Genomic DNA, 21,181 nt, shown 5'->3' with positions numbered 1-21,181 from the left:
CGGTGAAACCCCGTCTCTACTAAAAAATACAAAAAAAAACTAGCCAGGTGAGGTGGCGGGCGCCTGTAGTCCCAGCTACTTGGGAGGCTGAGGCAGGAGAATGGCGTGAACCCGGGAGGCGGAGCTTGCAGTGAGCTGAGATCTGGCCACTGCACTCCAGCCCAGGCGACAGAGTGAGACTCTGTCTCAAAAAAAAAAATAAAATAAAAAATAAAAAGTGCTGAATGTGGCCAAGCACAGTGGCTCACACTTGTAATACCAATATTTGGGAGGCTGAGGCGGGAGGATCACTTGAGGCCAGGAGTTAGAGAGTCAGCCTGGGCCTCAGTTAGAGACCCACAATACCTTGCCCTTCTTTCGTTTTTGTTTTTTTTTAAGTGCTGAATATTATCAAAATATGTATGTAACTAATTTAGTTCAGAGGTCAGGGAAGGCCATGTTAATCATGAGCTGGGAGACAATGGAAGACAGCACAGAACTTTTCTGGCAGAGGCAACAGTATATGTAAAAGGCAATGAGGCCAGAGACTAGTTAGGAAGCTACGGCAGAATCCAGGCTAGATATGTACATGATTTAGACTAAGGAAAGAGCAATGGGAGAGACAAAAAAGGAGAAATTCAAGAGATTTTTGGAGGTAGAGTCAATAGGGCTTGCTGATAGGGCACATATGAACAAAGAAAGGTAAATGAAAAGTAACTCTTAAGTTTCTGGCTGGAGGAAGTAGGTAGACAGTAGTGAACTTGCTTCACTGAGCTAGGAAACCCAAGAGATTATTAATACAAAGGCACATTCTTGCCTCTGTGACTTCAGTTCATCTCATTTCCAACAATATGCATACCCAGCCTTCCTGCAGTAGTTGCAGTATATCCTTCATAAAGCCATTAATACCCTCTCTAGTCCATACCAATCACTTTGTACTCTGAATTTGTATCAGGTTGATTTTCATCACATAGTTCAATCCTTAAACCATTTTCTGTAGTAATAATGAACATACTGATTTTGCTTTTCAAACAAGATAATAAGCTGTGTGAAAGATGAAATCATGTTGTATACTTCCTTCCTTCCATTGCTACTTGTGCCCATCACAGTGTAGAGGACACAACAGGTGCTCAATGATACTTGCTCTCTAATACACACATATGTAGTTACACACACATTAACACATATTCACATTCATACCTTTATACATTTACATACACCATTAATTATTTGTCAAAGAAATGGAGCTGAGAAATAAACCATGAGAGGTTATGGAGCTGAGAGTGATCACCCTTTTCCCATGCTAATCACTAAAGCCTCAGATAAAAATTAAATAAGTTGCACTCTCTCCAAAGACTTATGATAGTAACACAAATTTATTTGACACATTATTAAATTACTGATGAATAAAAAAAACTACAACAGGCTTTCTAATGGACGTAGCATCATATTAGGACTTACCAATAGAAAATGAACGACATCTCCTCTGCAGAAGGCAAGCATGGGATTCACATAATTTTGCACTGCTACAAAGTGCCAGGCCAGCAGTGGCACACTGGAAGGATCCATCTAAGTAGGGAAATGGAAAAAAAACATCATCACAGTTGATAAACAAGGGGACAAAGAGAAAACTGTGGTTAAAAACAGCATCTGACTAGCGTTCCTTGATAAAAACTTTCTCCAATTTCTCAGTAAAGCAAGAACTAACTGGGAAGTGTCACGAGGGAACTTTCTGGGTTGATGGTAATGTTCTACATCTTGATAGGAATTTGAGTTACAAAAGTGTTAAGCATTTGTCAAAGTTCAGCAAATGTACACTCAAGATCTGTGCACTTCTTTGTATATAGATTCTACACCTAAGGAAAAACCTAAAGAAGTATTAAACTCTAGCTAATAATATGTATGCTAAATATTTAGGGGAAAGAATACTGGTTTCTGAAATTTCCTTTGAAATACATAAAAAATATAATTTGATAAGTGGACAGAGGGATGGGTATATGGACAGATATGTAATAAAGGGCAGTAAATGTTATATATAGAATTTAGATGATAGCTCTACAAGTATTCAATGTAAAATTCTTTCAACTTTGTTTGAAAATGTTTATAATAAAATGTTGAAAAAAAACCAATAAAAACATTTAAAAAAAGCAAACACATACTACCATGAAAAAAAATCTCAATTTGCCAATGAAGCTAATCTAACAAATGTTAATGGTCATCTAAGCCAGTTTTGCCATCTGAAAGGACAGACCTACTTCCCCTAGGGCCCAGAGACACACAGGGTATCAACAGGAAAACAAAAGTGAGTTCCTTCACCATAGGGGATGCTTTCTGCACCAGCCAGAGTTCTGTACCACCAATCTCCATCACATCCTATCAATACCTCTCCTCATATATACATTGGAAGATCACAACTCTGAAAATAACCAAGAAGAAAAGAAAGGGAAAACTGGTATATAAATAACACATGCCAGGAAGTATCATCCTCCAAAGTAAAATACCAGAGGCAGAAGCCAGGGACAGCACATGTAGTAGCAATCTACAGCACATATGACAGTGGGGTCTACTCTATCCACAGTTCAGTGCCAAAGCTGCAGACAGTGAGTATAAGCCTGTCTCAGCACAGGAGCCATGTAAAAATAAGTATCTTTTAAACACTGAAAATCAAGGCTTGGACTCAATAAATCAACTTATCCTTCAACTTTAAATCTGATAAGGGAATTTTATTGCCCTCAGAAGGACACTGAATGAAGTAGGAAATTCCAATGCATGAAGTTAGGTGTGACCACAGAGTGCCAGGACAGCAATATACAGAGACTGTCAAGTTGAGGTTAAGAACAAAAGCCAACTGTACGCTGTCTATGAGAGAAAAGCTTAAGGGGATAAATGTAGAAAAGTACAAGATCTCATGCTCCCTAGGACACTGTGCTGGTCATCAGCTTATAATGCTTTGATCACCTTAAGGCAAGTCCAGCCAACGATCTCTGGAGCACTGACTTTCATCCTGTCTAGTTTTCTGACAATCTCATAGAATTCACCCCTTGCAAGTCATCTCTCTCAACCTCCTGACATGGTCCTTCCTTTGGCCAATAAGATGGAGGGACTTACTCACCCGGCCATAGGGAAAAGTCATCCATACTTTCAAGGATGGTTTCAATCCAATGACCAGTATCTTTAAGAGAAAAATATGTTTTCAATATTGACCTTGTAATTTTCAAATATTTGGTATTCAAAGTTTCTAAAAGTTCTGAGTTTTAACTTCTAAATGCACTTACTTTTGTTAAGGATGCCATGGCCAATAATGAAAACTGTGTGATGGGATGATCTTTCAACTCAGGCTTAGAATGCAGAGGCTCAATACAGCAGACTTCACCCTTGGAACCACTGAACAGACATCTAGATTCACAGGTTCTCACTCCCATCACTCTCCTGAAAATGTAATTAGAAAATTCAGAATCAATTTAGCAATGATTCAAGGCACTACTATCTCTTGCTTGGCCTACTTTAATAGCCTCCTACCTCCTATTCTTAACCAACAATCCAAGCTCCACAGGACTGCAGCATGATCTTTTTATCATACAAGTCAGATTCATTTATTTTTCTGCCAAAAACAGTCTACTGGCTTGCTACTGTACATAAAAAATAAAATCCAAACTCTTTCCCATGTCTTAAAAGGATATGATCTGGCTCCTCCCTTCACTCCTCTCCCACTATTGTATTCCTGACAAAGTCACACTCAAGCCATGCCTGCTTTCTTCAATCGCTCTAGCAGGCCAAGTTTGTGGCCACCTCAAAGCCCCTTTTGTGTCTGAATGTTCTCTGCCTGGAATATTTCCCTCAGATCTGTGCATATGTTGACTGGCTCACCATTCAGGTATTTTTCCGGATGTTGCCCCTTCTGAGAAAGGCATTCCAGAATCATCCTCAAGTGCAATCTAGCTCAATCCCCTGTCTTGTTTTCTTCACAGTACTTAGACCCATCTGAAGTGATTTCATCTATGTGCTGGTTTGCTGTTTCCTTACCCTTACTGCAGCTAGAATGTAAGTTCTCTTAGAGCAGAAACTTTACTTGGTTCACAGTTGTTAACTCTGGGGTCTAGATAAATACCTACACATAGGAGATGCTCAATAAACATTAACTGAATAAGAAGTATTTTTTTCAGAAATTACTTTGTGCTTAGCATTGTTAGAAGCTATGAGAAACACAAGAAATAAAGATAGTTGTTAACCTTGGAGAACTTATGGAAACATAACACACAATGAATATTATGTTCTACTTTTCAAAAAACTCTGCTTCCTAAACGCTCTTTGATATGTCTATACAGTCTTTGCTCTTAAAGAGCAAACATGGCAATTCTAAGATAATTAAAAACCTGTTTACACCTGCCCATTATGATTATAATCAACTGGGCCTTGAGCCTAAACCAAAATTAGTGAGCTACTCCAGAAGAGTGGTCCCAAGCTTGACAGCACTAAGAATCTCCCAAGGAATAGGAGTCTAGAATCCCAACTCAGATCTACTGAGATAAAACTCAGGAGGACCAGGCCCAGAACTGTTTGTTCTATTAATATAAGCCTTCCCAGCTAATTGTAATACACAATCATAATCTACTCTCAATTACAGAGGCTTTCTAGACCTCTTCATGTTCAATTTCAAATCATTTAAACAGAGCTAGTCTTTTCATTTGTCAACAGATGTCCACCAGTCTCTTACTTAAATGTCAATTCAAAAACAGAGCCTCCGCTGTCATTGCAAATTGCAAGAGTTGGGTCATCTGTAAACTAAACAGAGAAGGAATTTATTTTCTTGTAGATTTTTAAACAGTCAAGTATTAAGAAGGAAAAAATTATACAATTTTGAAAAACTACAATATACACATTTAATAGCTCTTGAAATAACCTAAACTAGATTTAGTGCTCATTACTCTAAACACACAAACTTACCTTTATTTAGAGTAATAATGGTCCAAAATCTTTAAAAAAAAAAAGAGGCTTTCAAAAAGCAAAACCACCTTTCATCAGGATAAAAGAAAAATACAAATTATGATTGATAAAAATTCTAAAGTTCTCTACTTGGGTTCTTACAATAACTTTTTGTAACTTGCTATTATTAAATAAATGAGATCCTCTGGTTACATTTGCACCTGTCCAGTTTTCAAGAATAGCGACTCTAAAAAATACTTGGTATCTCTGAGAAATAAACTTATCTGAATATGTCTTCTAAATAACTGAAAAGTAAGTCTACTGTATCTAAAACATTTTAACTTTTCATATACAACTCTTCCCAAAATGTGCTACCTCCTTGATCTTCTTCCACAGCAAAGACATCAGTTATCACTACCTAACTTAGAAAACTCAGAATAATAAATAATGTTCACAATGACAGACAGTCCTAAGGTGACCTGAAGTATGGTCAATGTTGCAGGACACAAAATGGAATAAAATGAACTTGTGCCATTTACAGTGACTATCCTCCCTAAACTCAAAGGTTGGTGAACCATCCTAAATGGCATGCTTCAGGTTCTCAGTCAGGGATGGCTGAGGTACTGGAGGCCACTGTAAAATTCTTCTTCCTTTACCCAAACACATGCATAGTTAAAAAGCCCCACAACTTTGCTCTTACGGCCTAGATGAGCAGTTGCCAGAGTGGGAAGCATATACCCTAAGTATGTGCATCAAATGGTCCACCGGAGTGCAGGAAAAATAACAGAACTTGTATTTGTTTAATTTTCTATTTCTTGTGTATGTGCTTTATAATGTACATAAAACTTAGTACAGTAGTACATTCATATAAATACACACATACACATAAATACCCATAAATAATGAAATTTCAAATTGTTATTGATGAGATACAGGCTTAAGTTTGAAGAACAACGTGTAGGAGTATTAAAATGTAAGTGGTTGATGTCAATAGAAGACTTCAGAAATATTCAACCCTATGTATCTTACTCCAGTGTTATTACTACATGTACCACCTTCATCACCACTGTCAGGCAACACGATGACTCCTACTACATATTATTTATCTCAACTGCATTCTTCTCTTTTCTCTCTGCCTTTATCTCTTCTGTTTCTTATTCTTTCTCCCAACATTTTTTTCTGCAAAAGGATTGCTCTTGTATAAACACCACCATCTAGTTTTTCCTTCAATCAAGTATTTATTGAGAGCTTCTATGGGCAAAACACAAAAATAAATGACAAACAGATTGTGATTTCAAAGATGCTCATCTAAGAGAGATAAGACCTATATACAAACAACTATAACATATTAAAAGTCGGCACAAGCCATATGAAAAGAGGTCAAGATATATTGCCATAATGCTCTGAAAGAGGAGAAACTCTCTCCACTTTTACTTTTTCACTTGTCTTGGTTGTTTTCATTGTTACTAAATGCTTCAACACTGCTCTGTCACAGAAGACTTTTTTGTAACTAACCTAGATAGAGACATACAAACTCCAGATGCTTCCAGACTTTAAAAAGGATACTTACAGATGACAGAGCTCTGCAGAGCTAAGCAACAAAATGTGTACATGATTAAAATCTAGAAGATCTGATTTTAGACTTTTCTAGTTATAATCCTTTACCTTTTATGCTTCTGAACATGAGCTTGATAGCATGGAAGAATCAACATTCACACTGTATTTATAAATGAAATCTGTTACCTAAGTCAGTTTATTTTTTCACGCCTGTAAGGAGAAAGCCAAGACTAGGATCTTAATGCTTTCCCTTTAGAGGCCTGAAAGAAAATAAACCAATAGATTCATTTCTAAACATAATCCAAACCTTGGTTCTTTCACGATCTGTTCCTTAAACCTCAGGCAACTCCCAAAAAAGGGTGACAGAGCACACTACCTCAGCAATAAAATTTGGATGAACTAAACAAAGGTAAAAAGACTTTTTAAGAGTTCCATATGAGTTTCAGCAGGATGCTGCCCGTCTTTACTGCCAAACTCTAGTCTAGCAACACATCAATTTGCCCTTTTTGCCGCTATATCAATTAGACTTCAGTACAACTTGAAGCTGAATATTTCCATACTAGCCCATCTCTAGTTTTAACCTGGAAAAACAGTATGTTGGGCTAGTCAAAAGACAGCTCAATGTTACGGATTCTATTTATGAGGTAATGTTCAGCTTCATGTTAAATATATTTTTTGGACTCTGATTATCAATATAGAGAAATTTACTTTAAAATAAACACAAAGGCATAATAAAAAAATTATTAGAAAAAATAAAGCTATTACCTTGATATGCAATATTGCTGTTCCTGGAGGATGAGCATCTGTTATTGATCTTAGAAGTTTTCCACTGGCCAAATCCCACATGGTGATCTATAAGACAACTAAGTGCTTTAAAAACAAATTTATTGCTCTTTTTTGGACTTAAGTATCCTGTCTTCTGGTTGGGATAATCTATTCCTTGACTATAAACATTGCAGGCAAAGAACTATAAAGTTAAAACATACCTAAAGGTTGCAGATCCATTAAAGCACTGAGCCTTTATTCGATCTTCCTGTCCATCCTACTTTTCCCTTTAGATTTTAAATGTTCTCATACTGAGAGACAAAAGATGTTTCTCTAAGTCACTCTGTTTAGCACTGGTAAAAAGTATTGGAAGGCCTTACTGCCAAACTAGCTAGGGATGTATAAATCGAAAGATAAATAAAACCATAACCTATTGCCAGTTTCAGAAGTAGAAAAAAATGCAAAAATTGTTATCCAGAAATGCAGAATCTTTCTAAAAAGCAGCCTCCATTATTTACATGACTGTAAGGAAGTACATTTTATATAACACCCCTGGTTGGTTTACAAAAATTATTTACCCAAATAGACACATGAACTAGGATATAAAAAAATTACAGACTCTGGGTCAGTTGATAACAATTAAGTAAAATTTTGAACAAGACAAAAATCAGATTCAGCAATCTCTGGTTAGCTCTACAAACATATTACTTCATAACACGTATTTTGTGGTCTTTGATCTAAGATATTAGTTTTTTTTAATTGATCTCATTTTAACATTGTCTTATGAATTAAAGGAAGTTCGTATCTCACCTGTCCCTTAGCAAAGCCACAAAGAAGTCTTGAGCAATCATTGTTGATACTGAGGGCAGAGATAGCGCCATACTGACCTCCAACACTAGTGCTACCCAGACAGAGTCGCAAAGCTTGATTCTGATCTAAAGAAAGCAGTTTTTAAAGTCAAGTGAAAGAAATGCAAGAGAGTGAATACATCTAGTACAGGCATGCTTTCAAAGACTTGGGAAGTGACAAGAATCAAAAGCAGCAGACAATGAAGTCACATTCATTTTTAAATATATTTACTGGGCAACTAGCAGATGCTGGGCATTGAATTAGACACTTAAAAATACAGAAAAAAAAGGCTGGCGTGGTGGCTCATGCCTGTAATCCCAGAACTTTGGAAGGCCGAGGTGAGTGGATCACCTGAGGTCAGGAGTTCAAGACCAGCCTGGCCAACATGGTGAAACCCCATCTCTACTAAAAATACAAAAATTAGCTGGGCATGGTGGCTCACACCTGTAGTCCCAGCTACTCGAGAGGCTGAGGCACAAGAATCACTTAAACTCGGGAGGCAGAGGTCGCAGTCAGCTGAGATCACACCACTGCACTCCAGCCTGTGCAACAGAGTGAGACTCGGTCTCAAAAAAAAAAAAAAAAAACAATACAGAAAAAAAAAGATCTACAAGAAAGCATAATATAAAATGCTAATGATAAGGCAAAAAATCCATATGAAATCTGTATCTCCTTAAACAAACCGTCATCTGTCTCATCCTAGAATTGTATTTCTTGCTATTTTTAAGATGCAAAGTTATGGGGAATACCACCGTCTTTTAAAATAACTACAAAACTTCAAAACTCAAGAAATTTAATTTAGAATTTGGCTGAAATTTACATTTATATTATCCATAAAGAAAATTTACTAAGCAAATTAACAGTGCAAATTACAGAGTAAACATTTAAACGACTTCAGAAAATTATTTCAAACATCAAAATTTGATATGCTAAAAGTGGCTGGGCATGGTGGCTCACACCTGTAATCCCAGCACTTTGGGAGGCGGAGGAAGGAAGGGTCACTTGAGGTCAGGAGTTTGAGACTAGCCTGGCTAACACAGTGAAACCCCATCTCCACTAACATAAAAAATATAGCCGGGTGTGGTGGTGGGCGCCTGTAATTCCAGCTACTCGGGAGGCTGAGGCAGGAGAATCACTTGAACCTAGGAGGCAAAGGTTGCAGTGAACCAAGATCATGCCACTGCATTCCAGCCTGGGCGACAGAGCAAGACTCTGTCTCAAAAAACAACAACAACAACAACAACAAAAAGCTAAAAGCAAGTAATTCAAATATCTATTAGATTAAGTTTGGTAAGGGTGAGGATCTTGCCTTAATCACCTCTGATTTCTCCAGGAGGCACTCAAATATTTATTAAATTCTGTTATCTAATAATTAAAAGAAATTTCTCTAGGGTTTCTCCTAGGCAATGTTTATTTTGTCTAGAGTTCATTATTATACACACTTGAAAACAATGAAATTAAAAATTTAAATGTCAGAAGGCATGCCTACAAAATATAACTATTTAGAAAAAAGCAAAAAACACCATATTTCCAAAAACTGGAGTTTTCTCAACTTCCCCAGCACTGTTTGTGCCTCCCTTAATTATCTACGTGCAAATTTGGGGGTATGTCTTACTTCCCCTATTACACTATGACCTCTCTGAGGGCTAAGATCATGGCTGAATTAACACTCCCAAAGTACCTTGCTTAATGCCTTGTGCTTAGAAGGCATCTGACAATCATCTGAAAAGCTTTCACATTTGCCAGTTCTCCTTCTATAAGAGTAAATCTAGTTATCAGACACAGTCATTCATTCTCAGGTCTAAGGAATAATATCAGGTCAGTCCGTTTGTCCATTCAAAGTGAATACTGTAAGAGTATTTTTCTGTGCTCATAAACAGACTTAAATAGTAATGCCCCCTTCCCAAAAAAGAGTTCTGAAACAATGAGTGTAACTACATAGCACACAGAAAATACTTGATTTTTTTCACTCATTTTGGATTTTAGCTTTCCAAGGTGAACATTGAAAAGGAATAAAACTCATAAATATACAAGGTCTGATGTATTTTAAAAGTTACTGTCTTTATTCACATCTAGAGTTTTACAACTACAGATATTTTTCAATACATCCTGACTGTTCTCCCCAATTTTTTCACCCTTCCTTGATTTAATCCAAATTATAAAATTTCCCTTTATTCTATAATTTTCCTGACTCTAAATATAACATCACATTTTATTTTGCTCTTCCAAAACTACCTACTTAAAATAATGTTTTGCATGATCCTTATTTCATCAGAGCCACCCTGTATAGTTAGTGGATTTTCCACATATCTTAATTTGCAAACTGTCATGATATGATGGTTGGGCAATAGTATTCCATATATACCTCTACTCTGGGTCACATGTATAGCTAACAGATGGACTGAAAGTAAGAGGACAAGGATAGAGTTGGTATGAAATTTCATACCCTGGAGTTTGGACCGCTTGCCTTCCAGGCACAGAGCGATGTCTAAGCAGCATACTACCAAGATCCTCTGTAGTCCCTGCTTTGAGATCCAAACTTCACAGAGTTCTGATTCACCAATACTTAAAGACTCTCACTACTACTTTATAATTTAACAATGTTCATACTTTATATCAGACTATTTCAGGCACAGGAAGTATGAACAGGAGAACTGAGGATATGATAACAAAGAGAGTAAGGGTACCATGAAGAGGAAATAGAAAAGAGTGGCAATGGACGAAATGAGGGAAAGAAAAGGACATAACTTCTAAATTAAAAACCAAACATGACCGTGCTTTCCTGACCGCTGTTCCCACATACCATTAGGTAGCTAAGACAGGGAAGTAAATTACCAATCTTAGCCATTCCTGAAATATAGATTAAATTTACAGCCCACAAATCTGTTAATGGAAACATTCTCAACTTTTTTCTTGATTTTTTACAATGTATTTGTTGTTTTTATAACGTCCCTTTAGAAGGTATCGTGACTATGAAACCAGATACCTGGATTTTAATTCCACCCCTACCCCACAGATAGTTACGAGCCTTACAACTACAGCATGTCTTGGTAATTTTAGGAATGTTACTTAAATTCACTTAGCCTCCCTATCTTCATCTGTAAAATGTAGAAAATGCCCATTATCTCACTGTGTTGCTAAGAGGAATAAATGAGTAAAGTAAGATAATGTACCAAGGAACCAATTCAGTGTCCCCTGAATAGTATTAAGTGCTCATCACAAGCTAATTTATAGATTACATTCATATATACATTTAAAAAAAACAGCAGGGATGGTGAGAGACATGATGGACAGTGTAACAAATGTAATCTACTTTGACTCCATAAAGATATTTATCAAACTCTTATTACTATCTTCATACATTCATTTTTTTTTTTTTTTTGAGACGGAGTTTCGCTCTTGTTGCCCAGACTGGAGTGCAATGGCACGATCTCAGCTCATAGCAACCTCCACCTCCCAGGTTCAAGCTATTCTCCTGCCTCAGCCTCCCAAGTAGCTGGGATTACAGGCATGCGTCAACACACTCAGCTAATTTTGTACTTTTAGTAGAGACGGGGTTTCTCCATGTTAGTCAGGCTGGTCTCGAACTCCCGATCTTAGGTGATCCGCCCACCTCAGCCTCCCAAAGTGCTGGGATTACGGGCTTGAGCCACCGTGCCTGGCCACTCCTCTTCATACATTCTATCCTTATAGTACCATTTTAACCAACTTGCTGTTATATAATCTAGACTAAATTCAGAAAAGGTAGACTTTCTGTGGAAAGAAGAAAGCAGTTTTATTGAAGAGGTTTCTCCTGCTAGAGTAACTAAACATTCTGTAGTCCAGAAAATTCTGGACAATTCTGGGAAATGATATTTGAGCAAAATAAACATAAAACCTCTTCAAAACACTTAAATTCCATGGATACATGTAAAGAACAAAATGACCTGGACAGAAGGTGAAAATGAGAGCTACTCCAGATTACTCTTGATTTCATGAATTTAGAAGGAAAAATTCTATTCTCCTCCTCCTCTCTGAAGTCTCCTTTGTCTACAGTTGGAAAAAGTTATTAAATTAACAGTATATCTAATTTCATTTCAAAGTCACATAAAGGTATATTTGATTAGTACTGTCAAATTTGTGTTTTAAAAAAATTGCAGGGTCTTAATAATGGTTACCCTGGCAAGAAATATGCAATGAGACTATCACTTTTCTTATAAACTTCACTGAGTCGACAAAGAGTTTTGCCTATGAAAAATTAGAAAATCATCAAATGGCACAAATGCAAGGAATTATTGTTTATGACAGTAATATAGCTTACCAATTTATTTAGATAACTTGAAGGCCAAATATCACAAACAGCACATCTATTTGGCATTGCCCTGAATTATATCTGTATCTTTTATTAGTATGTCTTTCAAAGTACACTTTGCTTAGAGTAGATCTCCTCAGCATATTCTGGACTTAAGAGTAATATGCTGAATAGCAAAGAAAAGTCACAAATAATGTACAAAGTCTGTAATAGCCCTAAAATCTAAATTTGAACAGACTTCAAGAATTTCTGTTAACTCTTTCCATATACCAAAATTAGCCCAATCCTCTATTTCTTTACCCTCAATTAGTTTTAATTAGTTCCTAAAGACTATCGAAGAAGGAAATACCTACATCCTAGCAGGAATCCAATTTAATTGTGTGTGTGGAACTCTACCTTTATTGGCCAATATTCACTATTCTTTAATGCTACTCTTTTCTTATCCTTTTTTTTTTTTTTTTGAGAGTCTCACTCCGTCACCCAGGCTGGCACGATCTCGGCTCACTGCAGCCTCTACTTCCTGTGTTCAAGCAATTCTACTGCCTCAGTCTCCCAAGTAGCTGGGATTACAGGCACGTGTCACCACACCTGGCTAATTTTTGTATTTTTAGTAGGGACGGATTTCACTATGTTGGCCAGGCTGGTCTTGAACTCCTGTCCTCAAATGATCCGCCCACCCTGGTCTCCCAAAGTGCTGGGATTACAAGCGTGAGCCACCACATCTGGCCTTTTCTTATCCTTTATTCACACTAAAATATTCTCTAGGACCAAGGGAGAAAAGATCTAATCAGGAAACATTTTTCATCAATGATCATAAAACAGAAGCACTTTTACCTGACCTCCATCAAACCAACTCACAGAATTCAAGTTCTCCTTCCCACTGTAAGGATTATTGACTGAAGCCAGGGCATACTGAATCCCCATGGCTAGTTGGATATCTTCCAGAATGCTGATGCTTACTATGAGTCAGCTGTATTCATTCCCAAGCCTGTTCATGCCACTGTAATGTTACTGTACTTTAAAACTTAAACAGTAAATAAACTAATGAAACAGAGTGAAAAAGAAAGAGCTGTTGTTTCCATGAACATTAAATGGATGAGTTAGAAAAACTTGGTAAAGATGAGTTTCTTTACAAAACTGTCACAAAATAAGGTGTTCATAATATAACAGGATTTTGCATGCAATGATTGATTCACAGGTGCTTAAGTTTTTACCTCATTTTTAAAACTTAAAATGGCAAATTTTGCATGACCCATTAATGATAAAGTTTATGCCAAAAAAGATACTTCAGGACTCCAAGTGACAAATACAAACTCAAAGAAAAAGTTTGGGACTGCATCAAAAGATCAAGGAAAAATGAAAATTTATGTATTTTCATTTAAAACATTGAAGGTATATATATACTTATAGTTTTTTACAATTTCCCGCTTAACTAATTTTTCAATTAGCTGTTTTTTTAAATAAGCATTTCATAAGAGGACACTGACTATAATTGGTAGCATTCTTCCAACATTAAAAAGGCCAAAATAAAAGAAACCATTCATGCAAACTAAAATTACTTACTATACCTTTTCCTTTTGAATCCATGAAGAAAAGATCAAGAGAGAGAAAGAAAAGCAAGAAATCAGTTCAAAAGTTCGAAGAAAAGGCAAGTAAAAAATTTCAAGAATATACGTGACAAGCTTTAGTTATCTGTGGGAATGATACTAAATGTGATTAAGTGATGTCTCTAGCATTTATGATTATGCTCAGCTATGCGTTATGGGGAAAAAAATCCATAATACTCTCATTATAGCAAAGTAAGTAAATCCATGTTTAAGTTAGATAAAAACAAAAACAATTTTAAAAAGATAATCTACTAAAGTACACTAACAACCAAAAAAAAGAGGAAAACTGGCCGGGCGCGGTGGCTCAAGCCTGTAATCCCAGCACTTTGGGAGGCCGAGATGGGCGGATCACGAGGTCAGGAGATCAAGACCATCCTGGCTAACACGGTGAAACCCCGTCTCTACTAAAAATACAAAAACTAGCCGGGCGAGGTGGCGGGCGCCTGTAGTCCCAGCTACTCGGGAGGCTGAGGCAGGAGAATGGCGTAAACCCGGAGGCGGAGCTTGCAGTGAGCTGAGATCTGGCCACTGCACTCCAGTCCGGGCGACAGAGCGAGACTCCGCCTCAAAAAAAAAAAAAAAAAAAAAAAAAGAGGAAAACTAAGGGCCCTGGGATGGGGAAACATCTTTATTAAGATTTGAACTTTTGAGACTCTGTATAAGGTAAGTACCAATATATTTTTTTAAAAGCTGTATGCCTATAATTACTTAAGAAGAGGCAATAAACATCAGTCTTCAAGAAACTTATAATAGTTTCTATCTTAATGACCTGGGCCTCTGTTTCCAAGAGAAACATAGTACTTAAACAAGTATAGCTCTTCCTGTTACACTTTCTCCTATGATCAACACAGATGTTTAACAGAGATGAGATCTAACCCAGGCCTCTAGACACTTTATAGTATTATTACTCTGCCATTTGTTCCCAGGCTTTCAAGCATATTTTAATCCATTTGTTAAAACACATTGTACAAACATCTGATTCCTATAAACAGTAATGAGTAAAATGTATTAGCCACACTATTAATACCCAAAGCACAACCAGAATATTATGATTCTTTCTCAAAATGTTCACTTTGACATACTTTCTTTTCCATGAGACTGTAATGAAAGATTATTATTTTCTCATATCTACAGGAAAGCTGCTAGGTCTTTAAAAAAAAAAAAAAAATCAGGAACCAGGCCCAAGGAAATTAAAAAGACAGTATCAAAAGACAATGTTGTCTTTTCCTCTGTTAGTTTTTGTTTGTGAAGTATTCACTTTAATTTGTTTGCAGTAAGCTATACTTGAGTTTGATTATAAGCAGTCACATATTCTTACAACATTGACAAGAAAGGGATGTTAAAGCAGATAGAGGTGAGAAGTGAGTACTGGTAAGTGGGAACAAAAAATCAACATGCAATCTGCTGACAAATATATGCATTATAATCTATTCTCCTTCACCTTAGTTCTTTTATTCTTTTCTTCTTATCTTAGAATTGGCCTTCTTTTCTCTCAGGATAGCAGAATTGCTTAGAATAGTGGAAATACACTTATACAGGATTCGGCATTCCTCAATGAACTTGGCTGAACTTGGCTCTGTGCATGTCACTTAACCTCTCTGGTCCTCAATAGCCTCAGAAGTAAAATAAGGGGACTGAACTAAACGACCTAAGATTCTTTCCCAAAATTCTATTTATCTAACATTAATTATGCCCCACAGGAAGACCACCATTCTGAACACCTGATAGAAGAGAAGGCTGATAGAACTTTTCTAGAGGGCCATTAGATAATACATATCAAAATTCTTAATGTTCATCTCCTAATCCAAGCAATTCCACTTTTAGGAATATCTGTCCTAAATAAGTAATCATGGACACAGAAATGTAGTAACAAAGATGTTCATCACAGTACTATATGTTTACAAACAACTTAAATGTCTTATAGTAGGAAATGATTAAGTAAATTAGGAAGAATCCATTTAATAGAATACTATGTAGCCATTAAAAATGTTACAGACAAAATATATAACTTCATGGAAAGATATTCATTATCATGAAAAGCAGTTTACAAATTAACATGATCCCATTTGAGGATGTATAGATACATATATACAAGTACAGAAAAAAAAGACCAAAAGGTTACATACAAAAAATGTTAGGGATTATTCCTGGATGGCAGGATTTGGTATATCTTCAACTTTTTGCTCAACTCTATTTTCTATATTTTCTACTATGAATATATATCAACTATCTAGGTTTTAAGTCTTTTTCAACCAATTCTAAATTCCTTCAAGGGAATTATAATTTTGTTTCTACTCTTCTGGTCCCCAAATAATAAAACTCTATTATTTAAATCAATTACCTTTGAAAAGACTAGGTTTTACAATTACATTTTGAAAAGCTTTTGTCATAATACAAAATTCATAATAGTAAGTCAAATCATTCAAAACCAACAGAAAATAACTAGTTATCCACTTATACGGTAAATAAGGATGCAAGGCCCCACAGAAGTCAAATTGTGGTTCTGCTATTAAGAATTCTCAGGTAATCCATATAAAATAGTCTGTAGATTCCTTACTAAATACAGTGTCATCAAGTCTTTCATTTAAGGGAGATGAAACAACTTAATATCCAGAAGAGAATACTAAAAATGACCCCTCAAAAAAATCTAACAGTTTTTTATTTTTTATTTATTTATTTATTTTGAGACGGAGTCTCACTCTGTTGCCCAGGCGGGAGCGTGGTGGCACAATCTCGGCTCACTGCAACCTCAGCCTCCTGGGTTCATGTGATTCTCCTGCCTCAGCCTCCCGAGGAGCTGGGATTACATGCATCCGCCACCATATCCAGTTAATTTTTTTCAGTAGACACAGGGTTTCACCATGTTGGCCAGGCTGGTCTCGAACTCCTGACCTCAGATGATCCACCTGCCTCAGCCTCCCAAAGTGCTAGAATTACAAGCATGAGCCACCATGCCTGGCCACAAAAGTCTAATAGTTTTTAAATTTAAAAAGAACAAAATATTCTACTCATACATTGAATTCAAAAACAAAGAAGGTTTAATGAAACTATAGTCATTTAGTCTCAGGTAGAAAAAAATGAGAAAATACAACTATCTTCTACTATACAAATAAAACTAGTTCTCTTTCAACCAAGAAAGCAATGTGATTACAGGCCAAAAAAATTTTGGTTTAGAGCAATTTACAATGGAAATTTTTTAAAAAGCTTATTGTCAGTGAGAGCTCCTGAAAATTACTGAGAAAGCCTGTTTTCCTGAAGATCTTTTAGAATACCCATTACTGGAACGTGATTCAGAATCAAAAATCCCCACCACCAACAACCGGAGGCAGACAAGATGATAACCCAAGGTTCCCCTCAACTTTATTCTTTGTGTCTAGGTTTGCAGAGAGATCAATAGATATGATAGCTTATAAATTCATGAAGAAGAAAACAAACTTGCAATAAGCAGCAAAACAAAGCTGTGAGTCAAATAATTTTTAGCTATAAAAATATTGACTGCTACTTTTCAAGTTTTTCTGGTTTTGTTCAAGAAAATCAAGTACACTATATAAATTGTGATTAAAGGACATTATAAAACCCAAAAGGACAATATTTAAAAGCAGGAAAGCACTTAAAAAATTTACCAAATATTAAAGCCAATCCATGAGATGTACCCACTGCTATCAGACTGGACACTGCCTGAAAACAAAAGAGAAGATTACATTTTAAGATACTACATTAAGAATCTGGAAATAATCAGAGTTGAATTTGTTGGCCTTCCTTCCTCTAGGCACCAGATGACATACAAACTATTGTAAATAAGAAGAATTTCATCCAGGAGGCAAAACGGGAAATGAAACTCAGGACATTTTATTTCTGAGAATCCCTCTAAATTTACTCTAGGAGTAACACTATCAAAATATCATATGTTCAACATTATAGGCAATAACATGCCACTTAGCTTCCTCTAAAGCAACTTTCAAATAAAAAATCAGGGGTCCAGGCAAAGTAAGAGGCACTTATGCTACCCAACCAAGAGCTTCCTACAAGGCGTGGGGAAGAGATGAGAACACAATTCTCTAGTTTATCCACAGGAGCCTAAAGGCATCCAAAGTGTTGAAAACTCACCCACTTCCTTACCAAAGACTGACTAAAAGGAAAGCTAAAAAGGCACTGGAGGAAGACAAGAAGAGAGAGAACCAGTATGTTTTTAATATCCCCTAGTTCTCTACAATACTGCAGCAGAGTTCTATTTGGCAAGCCTGGCAACGGAATCCAGAGCTGTTAAATGTGCTATTTACCACAAAGTGATCCGATCAAATGATGCTTTCCACTCTTTATGGAAGGGGAGCCAAATCACAGAAGAAGTAAATTTACTTGGGCAGGGTGGTACCACAAACAAATAAACCTGGAGAAGGCTAATATTACTCCATTATCTGCTTCTCAAACAAAACCCTAAAAAGTAAAAAATTAGGAAAAAAGAAAGCACTCAACATGGACAAATGTTAAACCTGATTACTGGTAGTAAAATGACTTATGAATTTATTACCATAATAACTTATGTAATATTTTGAACAATGTAATAATAAATCTAAGAAAACCCAATCAAATAAAAAGCTTACCTTTAAAAAGTTCAAGTATACTTACAATTGCTGTAGGCAAGCCAGCATCTACTTTGTCCTAAATGAAATTTTAAAGAAAGTATTTGAAAAATATTCTCATTTTTAAAACAGAAAATGGTATAAGGCTCTTGCTTTACATACACTTTGGTCCAAATCAATTTAGATTAGAGGTGGAACCTTTATTTTTGCCCCCATCTAAGAGAAATTACAAAAGCTATATATATCAACAAAATACAAAGGGCATGAAAGAGGATTGCTTTATTTTACTAAGCATATAAGTGCCTTTACTAAGTAAGATGCCTCAGGGAGGGTACTGATTATAACGGAAATGCAAAGGAAAAAGAGGAAAGATGTTCCATTTTCTGTACTTGAATAAACTATAAGTACTATGGGGTCAAAACAGTAGGAGTACATAAAGATTTGAGAAAAGTAAACATGCTAAAGATGTTTCTACTACTAAGTAGGACTTTCCTATCTAGCAATTACCCAATAACCTCTAAATAAACCCCAACAGGGTATATTAAGTCAGTTCTCAAGCATAAGAAATTAAAACATAAAGAAGTGCTAGTCCCACCTCCCTACCGGTAACTACATGGCATTCGAAAAGTCACCTAACTTTTCTGAATATTAGTCTCCTCATCTGTTCAAAGAAATAGCAAATACTGCCCTATTTACCTCAGTGAGCTGTCCTGAGGATCAAATTAAATGTGAAGAATCAAATAAATATGGAAGAGTATCAATTCTATGCTTACATAGCTTTAAATAACCCTAAGAGTTTGTAGTGATACAGTACAGTAGTAGCAAAGAGCTTGCATATAGCAGCATCTATCCAACTTTGAGTGTATATATATCTGTGTGTCAAACATGCCTAACATAATGCTCGACAATTAAGAAGCATGTAATACATAGTTGATAAATGATTGATTTGCATCTAGACAGGGAAAAAGAGAAATGGGACAGCAGATAAAGGTCATAAACTCTAGTAAGACCTCACTTAAGGTTGTTAGTAAGTTCTTGAAAACTGTGACTTTAAGCAAAACAACTTAAACCAATTGTTTTTTCTTCATTAACATTATAACAAAATGACATTGAACAAAATGATGTTATTCGAAGGCCTATTCTATATTCAAAATAGAGCCTGAATAATGAAATCAGAAGTCGCCTGACTTCAAAAGCTAAAAAAACACAGATATTTGGAAGCATTGTAGAGATTACAGAATTTTAGTACTGGTGTTGCAGTATCTAAGGGTAGTTCTCAAAAGCCAAAATGCATGAGAATCACCTGGGATACCTGTATGCCTGGGATTCTGTAGGTCTGGGGTGAGCCCCAGGAATCTGCAATTTAATCAGTACCCTAGGAGATTGTTATACAGCGGACACATTTTGAAAAAAACACTACACTAAGCTATCTCTAGTATTTTAAAGTTGATTATAAAAATAATAAAGATCCTTAAAAAAAAAGTTACTTTGAATTATTTTAAAGTATAGTCACATGTCATACGACTTTGAAAAGGATCCCAAATTAAAAAACGAGCTTCACAACTGCAAAAATTTCATCTCTCCTAAGAGTTTTCCATGCATGAACCCCAAAAGTGTGATCAAGGCCCAAAGCAGCCCTAATAACATCACTAACCACATGGCTGAAGGCGCTATTGAGCAATTATTCAAGGAGAAATATCCAAAAATATAACTAGCTTTACATGTTAATAAACCAACCATCACAGGAAAGCATGCAATTTAAATTGAGCTGGTAATCCAAAAATAGGAAGGCACTGTATGATGACTGTCACAGTAAAGGCAGTTTTCATTTTAACATACCAAAGGAGCTCAGCCATGGCAATGAAATAAAAACAGAATGCAAACACTCTGGGATTTATTAGAATTTCCCCTCCTCTTCAAGGGGAAGGAGAAACCCTTTTAAATAACAGATTTATCTAATCATTGTTCAGAGTCTGAGTTTTAGCTCAGTCTCCAATATTCAAAATATTTTTAAAACTGCACAGGTGGGTCAAATGACTGTTCTGGTTCATCTTGATTTTGAAAGGAATGAATTTCATCACCTACATAAGGATTAAATTCAGAAAACGTCATGGAAATGTAATCCTCAACAGGTGGTTCCCATTCTAGCAACTATGAGTTATTCTCCACCTAAAAGAGGAAAAACAATTGCCCAGGTTTCCCCCATTGCTTGTTGAGCATCTCGCTATTTAAATTTACTTCATGATATATGAGCTAGGTCAGGATACACCAATTGTTATAGCTTTTTTTTTTTTTTGGTATTTGCACTAAGGGCTTTTTCTGATAAATCTGAAAATTGAAATGCAATTGTGGTATCTTGTAATTCTGTATCAATCTCTTACCCTCGTGAAAAATCCAAACTTTTATTTCTTGTCCAACTTGGATATGCAAAATGCCGATTAAATGCCCCAAAAAGAACATAAAAACACATCAAACTTCCTGGAGTATAAATCTGTCATTATCATTATATATAGAATCTATACATTGTATTCAGAAAACCAAAACTGAAAGACTACATAAAACTACGGGCTTTGAGGTCAAAAGAAAAGTCTGATAGTGTCAAACGAAAAGTCTGCCATCTATGGACCATT

At 36.0% G+C, this 21,181-nt stretch overlaps 1 protein-coding gene across 3 annotated transcripts in view; it reads right to left on the bottom strand.

The window, feature by feature from the left end:
• The window catches only part of VPS8 (VPS8 subunit of CORVET complex), a 263,256-nt gene that overhangs the window by 217,822 nt on the left and 24,253 nt on the right, over positions 1-21,181 (bottom strand). For 2 of the 3 annotated variants that reach the window (XM_033211937.1, XM_033211938.1), the window contains exons 6-14: positions 18,598-18,630; positions 17,595-17,649; positions 13,933-13,938; positions 8,035-8,159; positions 7,225-7,311; positions 4,694-4,761; positions 3,255-3,408; positions 3,092-3,151; positions 1,441-1,548 (exon numbers count right to left, since the gene is read on the bottom strand). In XM_033211937.1, coding sequence (XP_033067828.1) covers positions 1,441-1,548; positions 3,092-3,151; positions 3,255-3,408; positions 4,694-4,761; positions 7,225-7,311; positions 8,035-8,159; positions 13,933-13,938; positions 17,595-17,649; positions 18,598-18,630 — 696 coding nt within the window. The remainder of the gene's footprint in view (positions 1-1,440; positions 1,549-3,091; positions 3,152-3,254; positions 3,409-4,693; positions 4,762-7,224; positions 7,312-8,034; positions 8,160-13,932; positions 13,939-17,594; positions 17,650-18,597; positions 18,631-21,181) is intronic. The other variant, XM_033211939.1, reaches the window with a different exon arrangement.

This window comes from Trachypithecus francoisi, unplaced genomic scaffold (genome assembly GCF_009764315.1).
Source record: "Trachypithecus francoisi isolate TF-2019V2 unplaced genomic scaffold, Tfra_2.0 Lachesis_group0, whole genome shotgun sequence".
Taxonomy (NCBI): Eukaryota; Metazoa; Chordata; class Mammalia; order Primates; family Cercopithecidae; genus Trachypithecus; species Trachypithecus francoisi.
This window is presented reverse-complemented; position numbering and strand designations above follow the sequence as displayed.